Genomic DNA, 15,151 nt, shown 5'->3' with positions numbered 1-15,151 from the left:
ACTACAACATCACTTTGCCTGTGCAGAGCCAGCTTCATGACGGTTACAAGTCACACTTACAACCATGTGCACGTCATGTCTCATAATCCCCTCCAGCATCAGCTCAACACTAAACACAACAAAACTGAACAGCATGCACATCTATAAAGGGAAATTATAGTTGATGTGCGATAACATTGTGCATTAATATCCTGACTGTATGTCACAACAAAATGTAGAATTAGTACAGAAGACCTCACTTGTTTTCTTTTTACTTTACATTTCTAAAATTAATATAGTATGTATGTGTTGCTGTATGTATGTGTATACGTGACAATAAAGGTGTTCTCTTTTATTAGCTTATTAGCATCAAACTGCACACAGCAGAGAGAATGATGGGAATGAATTGTGGCTCAAACATCTACAAATATGAATGTCTGTATAACTTCTATAACTATACATTGTTTATGCTAATACAGGATCTGTTGACTTCAACTACTTCATTTATATTCAGTCATATTATCATAACTATACTGTTATTGAATAATTGCAACATTCTTGTTTTTTTACATTATAATTGACATTGACAGCTCCCTCAGATTAAAAAAAAAGAAAATCAGACAGGATTTTTCTCATATCTTGGCATTAAAAAAAATCAATTCTTTATTCAATTCAATAATATTTCGTAATGATACATAATATTAAAATATAAAAAAAATCTTTTGAAGAAAAAAAATATTACAAAGAAATGAGCAATTAGCATGTGAGGAATTTTCACTCATCGGGAAACAATACAAATTTTGTCTTTGATTATAAAAGTTTCAAAATGTAGAAAATGGCATCATTCTTCCCATTTTTTTTCAAGAAAGGAACCCTTGACCCCACTCTAACTTAGAGATGTTTGGCTTGCAAGATGTCCCTGTCTGTAAGTAATATGACAAGGACCAAGGTCTAGACCTGCTCTTTTTGAAAAGTCTCCTGAGATAATCTTTGTTAGTATTTGGAGCTATTAAGTTTGTATATAAACTTCATAGCTCTATAAGAAAATGGTTGAATGATAAAAATTGATTGATTGTAAATCTTTCTGATAAATGCTATCCCTCTACTTTTCTATAAAATTGCCTGATAAACACATGACTAAGGACTGCCTGAAATGAAATGGATAAGATTCATGATCATGCAACTTCTTAACCCCTTTTCAAGCTTCAATCCTGACCCTCAACGCTTTGCCATTGTCATTCCCCACTCTCCCTCTCTCTCTCAATTTCTTACTTTATCAACTGTCTAAATGAAGGCATAGGCCCCCCTAAATTCTAAAAATATAAAAAAAGTGGTAATGACAGCAGGTCTTAGTTACAGTGCTGTTGCAGAATAGAGTCTTGAAAGGCTATTACATAACAGATTATGTAGAGTGGTGTCTGACACCATGCAGATGATCTTGTGTAGGAGAGAGTAGAAGGAACTTGGTACGATCCTTTTTCTCCAGCCCACAGGTGCTAGTGATCAGGAGATGATGGATATGGAAGGACAACTACAAAAAAAGAGGAAACAATAACTGTGTGCTACACTAAGTAAACATCTTTCATATTCCACACACACACTCATTTTTTGAAATTTTCATATAAAAACAGTTTCTCTGCAGACTACAGTTATCCTGTTTGTGAAAGTTGTACACTGACCTTGTCTCAGCTCAAGGTCCTCCACAACCATCTTATTCTTCTAGTTGAACTTCTTCTGTTTGCTCCAGCAGATGCTCACTATTAAAGCTGAACGAAAAATCAAGCACACAGGAGCTAGATTTAAAAAAAAAAAAAGCATTCCTGTGACTGCATAGGTCAAATCACTTCCCCACACTTTGTGTACTTACCAATTAGAACGACAGGTATCAGCACAAGGCGTAGCAACATCACAATGTACAAAGTTGTTACCAATTTAAGGTTCACCATTGTGTGTCCAAACTCTATCTGGGATAAAGGAATAAACATATTTGAAAGGAAAATAAAGGCAACACATATTCTTCTGAGGTCTTCTCTACAACTACATTTACTACAATAACATTTGCATTTAATTTTTCCCCCCTGAGTCCTGCATAACTAAGTGCAATATATTTATTCTATACCTGTCACCTGTAAATTAATTGTAAAATTGTATGCTATATCATATTATTTAATTGTATTTCTTATTCGAATATTTGGCTTTAGTATTTGTATATTTGTATTTTTTCTGATATTAGGCATCTACAGACTTGCTCCAACAATATTTTGTTGTACTTGTACAGTGACAATAAAGATATCTCATCTCATGTCATGCTCAGTGTTGTATGACTTAAAGTTTTACCTCTAACTCCTGAAATGTAGCAATGCGAGTCTTTCGGATCTCACAGGTAAAAAATTCAATCTCAGTCTCATCATTGGTTTCTTGGTCCACTATGATGCAGGGGTGTCGGTTTTCTTCATGAATGCCCCACACAGACAACTCTGTTATGTTCATCCCTAGTTTGTCTGCCTTTTTCTGAAACGAAAACAAAGACATGAGCGGATTTCAAACTGTTGATTTCCTAGTTTATAACATTTGTGCTAAAATTACCTGTATGGTGATGCGGACATTGTTCCCTGTCATTGTAGAAGAGAAGCTTGTAAACTCAGGGTCTGGGTAGTAGGTTATTGTTGTGGAACAGGGCAAGGTTTCATTTGCTACTTTCAGAGACAAAGTGCTCGAAAAAGTCCAGTAAGCATTTGTAGCTGCAGGCGAGTCATAGGTGAGAGTCTGTAGAGCCTGTCAAAAGATATTCATTTAATATACTGTATAAGCTGTGTGCTGCATGTTGTGACTAGACAAGCTCGATAACTGAGCAATGCAATGTTACATCATGAAAATGTGTCTAGATTTAAGTGACTACAAGTTTACTCATCTAATGCAATGTTCTGTTGAATAGAATAAAATACATAAAGCACATTTCATTCCAGGGAAGCTCAATGTGCTTCACACTGATGATATAAACAAAGGAATTCAAGAAACAAACAGGTACTTCAACAATCATGATACAGATACAGAAATCTAACTTTTAAAAAAGCACACATCCAATGCAGAGGATGTGACATCAGAGACATCACATAGCAATTACACTAAATGATCTAATTCTTGGTGCGACCAACGGATCTTCACTTGATGACCTGAGGGCCCTGGTAGGGTTGAAGTCTGTGAACAAGTCAAACATATACTTGGGAGCTGAACCCTTAAGTTCTTTATGGACTAATAACAGGATTTTAAAGGTGATTCTGTATAGCATGGGGAGCCAATGGAGATTGAGGACGGGAGTCATATTTTCAAATTAGCTTGTGTGTGTGTCAGGACTCTGGCTGCTGAATTTGGAATAAGTTGGAGTTTTCTCACTGATTGTTTGGATAGCCCGGCATACAAAGCATTGCAGCAGTCTAACCTAGTTGAAATCAATGCATGGACTAATTTCTAAACATTAAATGGTAAATGGACTTGAGCTTGTATAGCCGTTTTCTAGTCTTCTGACGACTCAATGCGCTTTTACACTGCAGGTCACACCTACACATTCACACACTGATTGTAGAGGCTGCTGTGTAAAGTGACCATCAGAAGTAAATGATCCAATTCATACACATGTATACACTGCTGACAAAGCAGTGGGAGAAACTTGGGGTTAACTGTCATGCCCAAGGACACATTGGACATGTGGCTGCAGAAGCTGGGGATCAAAACCCTGACCACAGCTGCTCCAATTTGAGAAGTGACAAAACTTTTTAGGAAATGAGGTTGAATCAGGCAGCATGATATGATGTGACATGAGTAATGTAAAAATAGTGTTTGTCCACAGACCTGATAGGTGTCGTGATTGGGCAGTCTGACTTCCTGCAGGACTTTGCTGTGTTTGATAGCTTCCACAAGCTCCAGGAGAGATCCCATTAATTTGACCTTCCGGTTTCCACTATGAGACACAGAGCAGCAAACAAGAACGATTTTAGTGCACATTGGATACCAGGGAGGGTTCTTACCATGATGGCCTCATATGGTTATGGAACAAGCATCTATCGCTTCCACATAAATCTGGGTTTCCAACAAATTATTAATATGGGTCCTTAAAGATAGATTTTTTACTAAAGACATACCGATCCGGACTGGTTTAGAAAAGACATACTGCCACGAGCACAGTCATGGTAGCAAAGCATGCAAAATAACTGAAAATAGTTTAGATGGAAATGAGTGAGAAAAACTCATTAATGTTTTAGGTAGAAATGAACAAAAATGCTCTAGAGCAGGGGTGAGCAATTGGTGGACCGGGGGCCACATGCAGCCCCATCAACCTCAGGGCCCTCAGGTCAATTTTTACATATCAATTCATTGGAAACATGAAAAAATCTGCTATGAACACATGAAAACCAGAAATATGTCCATAATAATATTTGATCACTGGTATATGTTGAGTTAAATTTGAGACATAATTGACTGTAATCGTTTTTGTATCCTACAATTTGGCCCCCTGGCAGTGAGAATTAAACCAATGTGGCCCTTTTTGTGACCAAAGATGCCCATCCCTGCTCTTGAGTAATAAAATGGGGATCAGGTTCAGGGTCAAATTAGCATTATTTTATTAACTGTTATACTTAGAGTATGAAGAAAAATGGATGCACAAGGCCCTTTTATATAAATTGCCATACACTTGATTTGTATGTCTTCTAACACTGCTGTTTGTTATAAGGTTTGTTGGGTACAGAGGCAGAAGTGGAACTTTCTGTAGCTAACAAACCATACAAAAGGGAAGTTGTCTAATGCTGAAACAAATTAGTTCTGGGAAGTTCATTTTCCCCATATGATGAAAACCTGTAGCTGTCTCTCAGTTACTGAAAGTGTTTCCTAGAATAAGTCTCTTCCAAAGTTAGTGACAAAGCACCGGCTTCCATTAAAGACATGCCACTTGAGTTTCCACTACCCCTTATTTGTAATGTTACAAGAATCAGTGTCAAATGTTTGTGTGTTTGAATTGTCTTCAAACGTTTTTTGATGTTTTTAACTTAACCAGTCATGTTTTGTCCACAAAACTTTGGTAATCAAAGTCTGTGAATCTGCATTTGTTATCATTTTTGTAGTCCTAAAACATTGGTTCCCAACTGGGTGTCCGGGCCCCCCTAGAAGGGGCGCCAAAGATCTCACAGGTGAGGCTAAGATACAAGTGGCCAGGCTCCAAGCAACAAAGGTTAGGAAACACTATTTTAAAACAGTCATACCTTATCCAAGTGCTGTTGGGTGAAATGCTCGTGCAGGATGGTGCCGATCGGTAGGTGATTTTGGCGCTGCCATGGCAACTGCCATCTGGGAGGAGAAGGCATACTTTGACTACTCCTTTATTTTCTGCACTGGGAATGTGAAAGGTCAGATTTTCACCAGTGTTGTCCCAAACAGGAAACCTGAATAAAATAACAGAGAGAGAAACAACAGTTGTTAATCATACATTAATATTCACTTGTCTGCATGGGAAACCTTTTTGAAACATCTTAAGAACTAAAATCATAGTAAGAAGCATTGCACCAAAATCTGCCACAAAATAATTTAACACCCGTTTTAAATGTAAAAGTTAGTGTCTACAGATTGCATCCATCCAAATAAAATTGTCTGAAAACAATTCAGTTTTCTAGAAATTGCATGTGTGAAATAGGCTATTCAATTATTATATGAAATGTTAAGAGTGTTAGAAATAACTCACTCTTGTGGTGTGCAGTCTGCCTGGAACCTCACTCTGATCACAGAACTGAGGTTAAAACCCTTCAACACTGCATTGTTTCTGCCGTAGAAGGACACAACACTGGGAGTGATGGAGGAGATCTGTGGTCTCTGAAAGTAAATGTGCACTAGATTATTATTATGTGAATGAGGTGAAAATGAGGGAAAACAGTGTGTGAGAGTTACGGTTCAGACTCACTGAGAAGTTCATCCATGACTCCATCATCTGGCAAACACTGTCCTGCAGGAGAAGGTGAGTAGAATATGTTTAGGCAGGTTTCCATGACATGCGTTGGAAAGGGATTAAGTTAACAAAGTTCAAAAACATGAAACAGTACAAAAAGGAAGCTTAAGGATTATAACAGTAAATAAAAATAAAAATAATTACATTTCCTACTCCTTTATTGGCCCAAGAACATCCGTTTGTGGTCCAGCCACACCCAGCATCAATGCACTGCCGACACCTGAAGACAAAACAGTTTATGTAGTTTTCTTAGGTACAGCGCTACTTGGTCCGGTTTAGTCGGAAATGTCATTGTTTTTGTTAAAACTATAAGTTAACCTGATCTTTTAACAACACACCAACAGGTTTATTCTGAACTCTCTCACTTCATTTTTCAACACAGGAAGTTGCAGCTTATCTCTAACAGGGTCGGCTCTTCCTGATGCAGTACAGGGCAACTGGAAAGGATCATGTTAAGGAAATCAAGGCCATGTGAACCTTAAATGTTAGCTAGAGTTGAAGGTGGTGTTCATTCATACATTTAGAGACATTAGCAAGGCATGACAAAATTCTTGTTGGGACTGTGAAGTCATCTGGCAGGAATGACAAGAAGAGCTAAGTATCGTCAGCATAGCAATGGTATGAGAAACCATGAGAGCAGATATTTGCACCAAGTGAGGTGGTGTATATTGAGAAGAGAAGGGGACTGAGCACTGACCCTTGAGGCACCCCTTTGGATAAATTGTGTGCACCTGATGGGTAATCGTGTTGAACCTTATAGCAGAGATTTCTAAGGAGACTAGTCTGTGAACTGCCGACTTATTCAAGTGCAAAACTCATCCCTGCCTCAGATATACCAAAATATAACAGGAAATCCCCCAAATTTGAAGGAAAAACATTGGTTTTCAGACTTCCTCTCTAGATAGCTCATCTTAAGGAAACTGTCTGTTTTTCATAATTTTTTTTATTCATTTCAGTCTTTGCAAAATAGGGGCTTGACAAGTTTAGCTATTCTTTCTTATTCCTTATTGTCTACTAAGATTTGTAGAAAATGAATAGTAGACTTACAAGACAGATGTTGGTGGTCCACTAATTTTGGTGCAGTTGAGAAGGCTCAGCCGTTCTAACAGCTCTGTCGTTCCAAGTCCAACCTTTAGTTTAATAGGCAGTCCTGTTAAGTAAAAAAATAAATACAGGGAATATTGAACCTTTTTAATTTCATGAAATTCTTGACTGTCCTTGATTTAAAATACTTCAATTCCCTTGGTTATCTTAGAATAATAAAATTGCTTACCTTGAGCAGGAAATGTAGTATTTTCAAGTATGAAGGTGCACTGTGGGAACTGTAGTTCAGGGTTTTTCATTTTAAAATGTTCTAATTGACAGATGAAGTTAGAAAGTGCACTCTCTCCCACCGACAGATGCATCTGGATGTTAAGTGTGATCTGAGGAAAGTCCAGATATGAGAGTATGAAACATGAATTCAAAGTTTCATCCAAAAAGCAACTGTACTTGATTAAAGTTCTGGAAGATGTTTTACCTCTTCTCTGAAAGGATTTTTTTTTGACCAATCTTTCAGAGTGAAGGTGAAATGTCGTGAGAACTTCCACTAAGTCCAGTTGCCTTTTGGATTACACTTGAAGTTACCATGACCTGGACGAATGAGAACCATCAAAGAAAACTGATAATAGTTCAAAACTTGTATATAGCCTGCACCTGTCCAGTGTTTTCCTGTGCAACTTTGTATGAGACCATCTTCTGTTGAGAATCATCAGGAATGGACAGCCAGTCTGAGTCTTTGCAGTCATCTTGAAACGTACAGCTAGGAGGAGAAAAATGAAGTTTTTAACAAGTGTTTATTTGCATGAAGACGTTGTTGAAAGATCAGAAAGAGTTATGCAATTGTTGAATTTGTTTTTATCATATATTTACTTTTTCTTTTATCATCATTTAATCAGTTTATCATTTACTTCATACATTTACTTTTTATTTTATTATCATTTAATCAGTTTATCATTTACTTCATACATTTACTTTTTATTTTATTATCATTTAATCAATTTATCATTTACTTCATTATATTTACTTTTTCTTTTATTATCATTTAATCAGTTTATCATTTACTTCATACATTTACTTTTTATTTTATTATCATTTAATCTTTTCATCATATTCATTCATATGTCATATAGTCGCTATGACTTTTGTTTTTTGGCTTTTATATTAATATTTCCTGTCAATTCTACACACACCCGCGGTGCCTAAGCACCTGAGAGGTCAGGATGAGTGTGCCATAATTTGAGCAAAACCATGTACGAGCTTGTAGGCGTATAGCGTATTTGCGAATCTGCCTGGTTCACGGTCTTCGAGCTTGAACCACATACTAACTTAGTATCACTTGTGTTACCTTGTATGCCTTGACATCAAAACCACATATGAACTTGTTTGAACTTGGTATAAACTGTGGATGTATCACGTTTCTGCGAATATGCATTGTTGAGGTTTTACAGAATCTTGAAAAAAGAGATAGTTTGGCTATAAAAAGGCTGTAGAAAAGCTGATCGAGGTTCTTTTTTGCTTTTCTAAAGGACTCCACGTCACTCTGACTTTTGAATCCCCATTTTGGGACTTAGTCTCTGAGACCAAGATCTTTTAAAACCTCAAGTGTCTACACTCTCGGGTTTAGACTTTGATCTTTGTGTTTTGCTTTACCTTTTTAAGTTTTTATATTTTGACTTTTACTGTTTTGTATTTGCACTTATATTATCATTTGAAGGGGGGGGGGGGGAATCTAGAGTCCTATACCAGGGGTTATTCTTGAATCTAATTATTCTAGAAATGAATGTTAGACAGATAATCCTAGGAATGTGATTATAACTTGTTCATCTGTCCTCCAAAGGGTGTTAGCGGAGTAATTTTACATAGCTCCAGGTACTAGGAAAGAGTAGACTAGTGGCTGGTAGGGAGCGAGATCTCACTTAGTTCTAGAAAAGAGTAGTCTAGTTAACTAATGAGTGGTGAGCTTCCGTTAGCTATAGTAAAGTTTTTCACTCCTTTTTTCATGTCCAGGACATGCTACAAGGTCAACTGCAGATGTTGTTTCTCTGACCTTTTGTCAGATCCGCACCAAACACAGTTTGGATCCTGCGCAGACCAACAGTCCTGCAATGTTTTGTAAGTGCTGCACTTTGACACTGGAACACGATTTATCTATGAAAAAGAAAACACAACACAACACAAAGCAACTTAGCAGCACTTTATAATACAGCATGCATATGTCAAAAAAAGGTACCACAAATAAATCCAAAAGAGAAATAAACCTACCTGGTTTTGAAATGGCACGTACACATGTTTAAGATCCACCTGATCTAGATGTAATGTCTGAAACACTTTGCGGTCGTCACTGGTTTTGTAGAGCACTCTGGAACACGTGGTCTGGTACTTCTTGTCCACAGCAAGCTGAAAGTCAACACATAGTTGTATCTTTCTGTGAGACTAAGCTGCTCTGCTGACGGATATATTTGGAAAGTTATTTGCAGCCACAGTCAGCGGCGGCTGTGGTAATTTATTTTTCTTTTTTTTGAAGTACAGTTGCATTAGCACGAATGTCTGGTTAAAGCAGGGATGTCAGACATATGGCCCGCGGGCCGTATCCGGCCCGACAGCAGGTTTCATCCGTTTCATCCGTTTTGGGAAGAAGGAGTAAATGTATTGAAAAATATTTAGAGATTCTTTATAAATTAAATATTTGTAATAGGCTACGTATTTTCCCCGAATTGTATTAAAACCTATGTAAAATGAGCAACGTAAAGGTTGATATCATGATACGAATATTAATTAAACAGGGCACAAACTATCTTCTCAGCAGGGAGTATCACGAGCTGCTCCTGCTTTACGCTGGTAATACATCACATCAGAAAACACACTGAACACCTGAGAGAGGTGACACAGAATGCAGGTTTTCAATAGAGATCGAAGGAGCGATATTTCTTTAGTTTTATTTGCTCACAAGTTGCCAGAATCGTATCAAAGCTACGGAACTTAACGACAGGCACACCGCTGCACTGCGCGCGCATCCTGACGGTCTACAGCTCTGTGCACACTTCTTTCCAGTTTCTCCTGTCTTCACTGATGTAAAACAAAAGTTTTGACTAATAATAACAAAGCTTCCTATGGAGTGAGCGACAAAGAGCAGCTCGTGCAAATAAAAAACAATCATCTCCGCCATGCGTAACGGCCCAGACCGTCTCCACACATCCAGACTAAGTGTAGGTTGTGCACACCGGCGTTTAGCCTGATGCATCGACCGACTAGTTTTACCTCTGGTTATTGTAAAAAACAGTAAATTAAAATGAATATTAACTGATTTTAATTACAGATAGTTCATTTTTAGGTCACCCAGAGGTGAACGTGTTGTGTTGATCATCTACAAGTTTCAGCGCAACATCACTTCTAAATGCAGTAGCCTGCTGTTGCACCTTTATCACCAGCTTTCATCAGCTGAAGGATCAATTCAAGTCTGTTGGTTTGGAAACATGTTATCATTTTATAATGCCTAACACTAAAATACCCGAAGGTGACTTCGGTCTTTGCATCAAAGACACTCTGTGTGTTTGTGATAACTTATTCATGTGAGCAGGTTTTATCTGTAATGAACCTTAACGAGTGCAAACTGTGCTGTGGCCTGACACACACAGATCTAAAGTCTCTCTCTCTCTCTCTCTCTCTCTCTCTCTAATGCACTGATCCCAGGGCAGGTAGAATAACCTGTGTCAAAGTTTCTATAACCCTGAACAGCAATATTAAAACATAATATAATAATCTCAAACAAAACATAATTAATGATGTGATGTTGTATATTTAAATATTTCCATGTGCCAACATGCAGTTTGCAATGACAGAGTTAACCCTTCTGCTTAATGTACTTTTACATTTTATGCGTTAACATGCAGTTTTTTTTGCAAGTACCTTTTTTTGTCTTTTATTCTAATCATACAATTAAAGCTCAGCGAAACGCTTGTTCACCTCCGACACCATGAAGTGTTCAAGTTAACCCTGCATTTAGTGTAGAAAAAGAAAATGGCTCCAAGTCCAGCAACATCAACGCAATATTGATTACAGCAGAACATAGTTTGTGTTTGGCATCGAGGCTCAGAAAATCTGTGGGAGCTGCTCAGAGTTAGGGTACCCAGGACCTTACTGGTGAAAAATTGAAAATGTTAACCTGAGGTAGCGTGTGAGGGGTCAAACTAGGATTTTTTTAGGATTCTGAATCCATTGCAAGCATGTTTAGCACAAAATCCACTCCTTGGTGGCACATTGTTTAATGTGCGAGCCCCATTTATGGTGGCTGTAGTCTTCCAAGCGGGCGGTCCAGGTTCAAATCCCGCCTGTGGCTCCATGTCATTCCACTCTCTCTCTCTGATTTCCAACTCTATCCACTGTCCTATCTCTCCATTAAATGCACAAAAAGCCCAAAAATAAAAATCTTTAGAATCCAGTCCTTGGTGGGAAAACAGCCACGCTCACTGATATCAATGTCTCAAATACTAGTTAGAAAACAATACTGCACCACAATGTCAAATTAGAGCTTCGATTGGGCCCGAAATATCCAGCCTGACTGGACCCAAGCCAGGCCCGGCCATCCAATTTGCTGTATCTATGGGCCTGACCCAGAAGAAAACCCAACTTTAAGCAGCTCTCAAGGATTTTCTGAACACATTGGTGAAGAGTTTTCTTGGTATTGAATTCATTCCCAGATTTTTTTTTACTGTAACGCTCTCCTTTATGGTCTACCAAAGAATATTCATTCAGCTCCAACTAATTTCTGTGATTTTAAAAAGGATTGTATTAGTTTATTAAGCACTGCATGGCCTTGCACTGGACTACGTCTCAGAGATGCTTTAAGTTTATGAACTAAAGATCCTCCAGCTCTTCTCTTTAAATTATTCCACAGAGAAAAACAAAGATTTTAGGTGAAGCTTCTTTCAGCCACTACGCTACAAGGCGCTGGGACGGTCTGCCGAGGATCTGGAACTATTAATATTTCTAAAAATTATTTGATAAAAAAACATATCTACTCAGTCTGGCTTTTATGTAGGCTAATGGTTTTATTACTCAGTCTTATCACTATTTGTATTTGTTTCTTTAATCTTTTATTTTCTTAACTATTTTTATTTTTCACTCTTTACCTTTTTATTCTTTAGACTACATATTTGTTTTATTATTCCTCTTGGTGAGCATTAGTCTCTACTTCTAAATCCATTTTATTTTTCACCATGTTTTGTCACTATTTAGTGTTTTTCTCCTCATTCGTCAGCTGCTGTAAAGCACTTTGAATTGCGTTTGATTTGTATGAAAGGTGCTATAGAAACAAAGCTTGATTGATTGAAGCATCATTATTGAACTGAACTAGATTCCCCTCTCGGCTCTCTTTGCTGTCGTTTAATTTCTCCCAGTCTGCAGTAATGTTGGCTCCAGGCTCTTCTTCTTTCAAAGTAATTTCCTGAGATAGTGAATGTTCACTTTTTACACTCACCTTAATGAGCTGCCCATCTCCCGTCCCGATGAAGAAAACCATCCAGTTTTTCTGTCTCACTGCCAGCACAGAAGTCATGTAGTTCTTCCTGAAGATCACCTTCTTCGGCTTCAGTGTCTTTGGCTTTAAAAGAGACAACAAATACCTCATCAGATATCACAACAGTGTTTATAATAACGGCCAATTACGGCTCATTACTGTCAGCTTCCGTTCATCGGGTTGTTTTTATTTTATACTATATTTCATATTATTATAATATACATACTTATATATATATATTTAGAGACATATAACCTTACTCGAACTCATCTAAAATGAATTAATATCTAAATGGGTGATACGAATCTGCCGTGTTCATTGATTTTTTTTTTCCATTTTTAAATAAGTCAGCATTGCCTTGTTCCTTTCGAAAAAGAACTGACAACCAGACAAGATTGCACTTTGAATTAACTGTCAATACTTTTTACTTGACAAAAAGTTTTATTTTAATAATAATTATTATTTTAATAATAATTTATGAAAATGTTTTTAGATGCAGAAACGTCTCCTAAGATTATTAGTAGTAAATATGATGCAACAAAGTGAGCTTCTTTTTCCTCCGTGCATTTGGTTCTCTAGCTTTTTCGAGCTTGCTCATTTATTTCAATAAGGATTCCAATTAATGATTATACGGGTTCTTTTTGATTCTGGACGTGAGATTGCTTGCACTTGAAATGGAAGATTGTTTCAGTGTGGTGTGATAAACCTGGAAATACTAACTCTGTGTTGAGACAACATATTATGCTCTATTGAAACTTTTTGTACATTATGACGCACCTCCTCTATCTTAGAACCACAGTCATAGCAGAAGTCCGGGTCCATATCTTGCTCTCTGGTGAGATCAGGGCTGATGTCGAACAGCACCAGCTCGGTGTTGGTTTGTCCTCCGTCCACACTGAACACGCCGCACCAGAGCACCGGCGGACCGCCCGGGATCACCGAGGAGGCGATCAGTCTGAGTCCTTTCTCTCCATCAGAGACTCTGAGAGTTGCGCCCCGGAGCGACTTCACAGTCTGATGTTTTCCTGCTTTGCCTTCAAGCCAAAGGAGACGGACTTTACTGTTTCTGTCATTTGAGGGCAGATTGGAGAAAAGATAGATGATAGAATGAATCTGAAATCCATCCACAAACTCCACATCGTCTTCCCGTGTGATTTTAGGACTTCCTCTCTCTTCGCTATTCATAGAAAATATTAGTCCTGGTTGATTGTTATTCGTGTTACGAAGGTTCACTGCATCTGACACAGATGGGCAGCCTGTCTTTGTCGGCTCTTTCTTGTATTGCTGCACGGCGGTGAGAATGTAAGTCTCTGCCCGGGTCCGAGTCTCCACACTCACCAGGCGGCTCACGGACGCACTGCTGCGCAACAAAGAACCTACCTCGATTTGTTCCCAGTACAGCACATTGGCAATGTTCTTCAAGTCCAACAGTTCACAGTAACCGCACCTCTTATCAATAACACCGCAAACTATCACATTTTCGTCTGCAACATGCGGCAATAACACGTTGACACTGAACGTAACATTCCCCATATCAGAAGATCGGTTTAACTTCAGGTCACCTTTGCCAGGAATGTGTGCCAAGAATCCTCTCTGGCTCAGACTCCGGACCAGAGTCAGGTCGTGGTTTAGTTGGTACAGCATCTCCTCAGTAGCGATGTAAACCGTGCCATTGGCCACGGCGAAGTGACGGAGGTCTCCCTTTAAGTGAAATCTTCCATCCTCCTCCAGGCACTGAGCCGCTTCTCCCCAAAGAATTAACAGAGCAGGCAGGAGGATCATCGTCGTGCAGAGATGGCAGCTTGTCGCTCATACACTGACGGTCCTCATGACACTCTGCACTGCTGCAGAAAGTCAGTGGAGTCGTGCGTAAAAGCGCAGTGCGCCTAGTTAAATGAAGAAGTGCAAAAAGTAGGAGGGCGCGCGCCGAAACCGAAATCTAATCGACAGTGTAATCATGTCGCTATATGTAAATATAATGTGTGCTATCACTGCTGGTTCGCACAGCCCAATAATCATGGGGGTGATGACAGCTTCCAGATTTGATTTGTTATCCAGAGGAGCATCAATCAGGGAAACATGGTGAGGACATTATCGTCTTCACTCATCAGCTTTTCGTGTCTTTTGAGTACTTCTGATTGGTCTGTGTTATGGCGAATCAACATTGCCCATAGTGATGACATTTGGATGACATCTAGTGTCAGCTCTGTGAAGTTGTTTTTTGTTCTTCAGAATACCAGAAAGAAAAGCAGTCAGCCACCCTCAGGGCTGGACTGGTAATCTGGATTACCGGGGGAGGGGTGGGGGTCCACTCTGGTCCAGAGTCTGAACCAGAGATGACTCTTGGCACAGATTCCTGCCACATCGGACCCGAAGTTAAAACTATCTTCTCTCTTTTTAATGTAACTGCTCATCACCGGTCCTCAGCAGGGGCAGCGGTCCATTGTTTGTTTTCATTATAATGACAGCTGGCCCATCACGCCTCCTACAGGACTGTCTCCATAGCTCCCCCTCCCCACTCCCGTTGCTTCTGCTCAGAAAGTGAAAGGGTGCAACGTGAGTTCTAAACGATTCCGTGGATATGTAATGCTGCGTAGATTAAAAATACTTTGTGCAAAGACTCG

General features: G+C 38.8%; 2 protein-coding genes and 1 long non-coding RNA gene across 3 annotated transcripts; all 3 read right to left on the bottom strand.

The window, feature by feature from the left end:
- Positions 1-618: 618 nt before the first annotated feature.
- Positions 619-1,962, bottom strand: LOC136177664 (uncharacterized). The gene is made up of 3 exons (XR_010665173.1): positions 1,847-1,962; positions 1,659-1,745; positions 619-1,510 (listed from the first exon to the last, which is right to left on the bottom strand). It is a non-coding gene; the product is annotated as an uncharacterized lncRNA (long non-coding RNA).
- A 342-nt stretch (positions 1,963-2,304) lies between these two features.
- LOC136177682 (plexin-C1-like) lies at positions 2,305-7,117 on the bottom strand. The gene is made up of 8 exons (XM_065951622.1): positions 7,019-7,117; positions 6,116-6,191; positions 5,927-5,968; positions 5,711-5,838; positions 5,235-5,414; positions 3,829-3,937; positions 2,566-2,754; positions 2,305-2,490 (listed from the first exon to the last, which is right to left on the bottom strand). Exons 3-8 carry the CDS (start codon positions 5,951-5,953, stop codon positions 2,305-2,307), a joined length of 819 nt encoding a protein of 272 aa, XP_065807694.1. The 5' UTR covers positions 5,954-5,968; positions 6,116-6,191; positions 7,019-7,117.
- Positions 7,118-7,509: 392 nt separating this feature from the next.
- Positions 7,510-14,584, bottom strand: LOC136177663 (plexin-C1-like). Its single transcript, XM_065951535.1, has 5 exons — positions 13,293-14,584; positions 12,489-12,611; positions 9,275-9,409; positions 9,060-9,160; positions 7,510-7,772 (listed from the first exon to the last, which is right to left on the bottom strand). The coding sequence occupies exons 1-5, from the start codon at positions 14,307-14,309 to the stop codon at positions 7,643-7,645; spliced, it is 1,506 nt and encodes a 501-aa protein (XP_065807607.1). The 5' UTR covers positions 14,310-14,584; the 3' UTR covers positions 7,510-7,642.
- Between the last annotated feature and the right edge of the window lie 567 nt (positions 14,585-15,151).

The sequence above is a fragment of the Labrus bergylta genome, chromosome 23 (genome assembly GCF_963930695.1).
Source record: "Labrus bergylta chromosome 23, fLabBer1.1, whole genome shotgun sequence".
NCBI lineage: Eukaryota > Metazoa > Chordata > Actinopteri > Labriformes > Labridae > Labrus > Labrus bergylta.
Note: the sequence above shows the minus strand (reverse complement) of the source record. Positions and strands in the feature narration are given on the sequence as shown.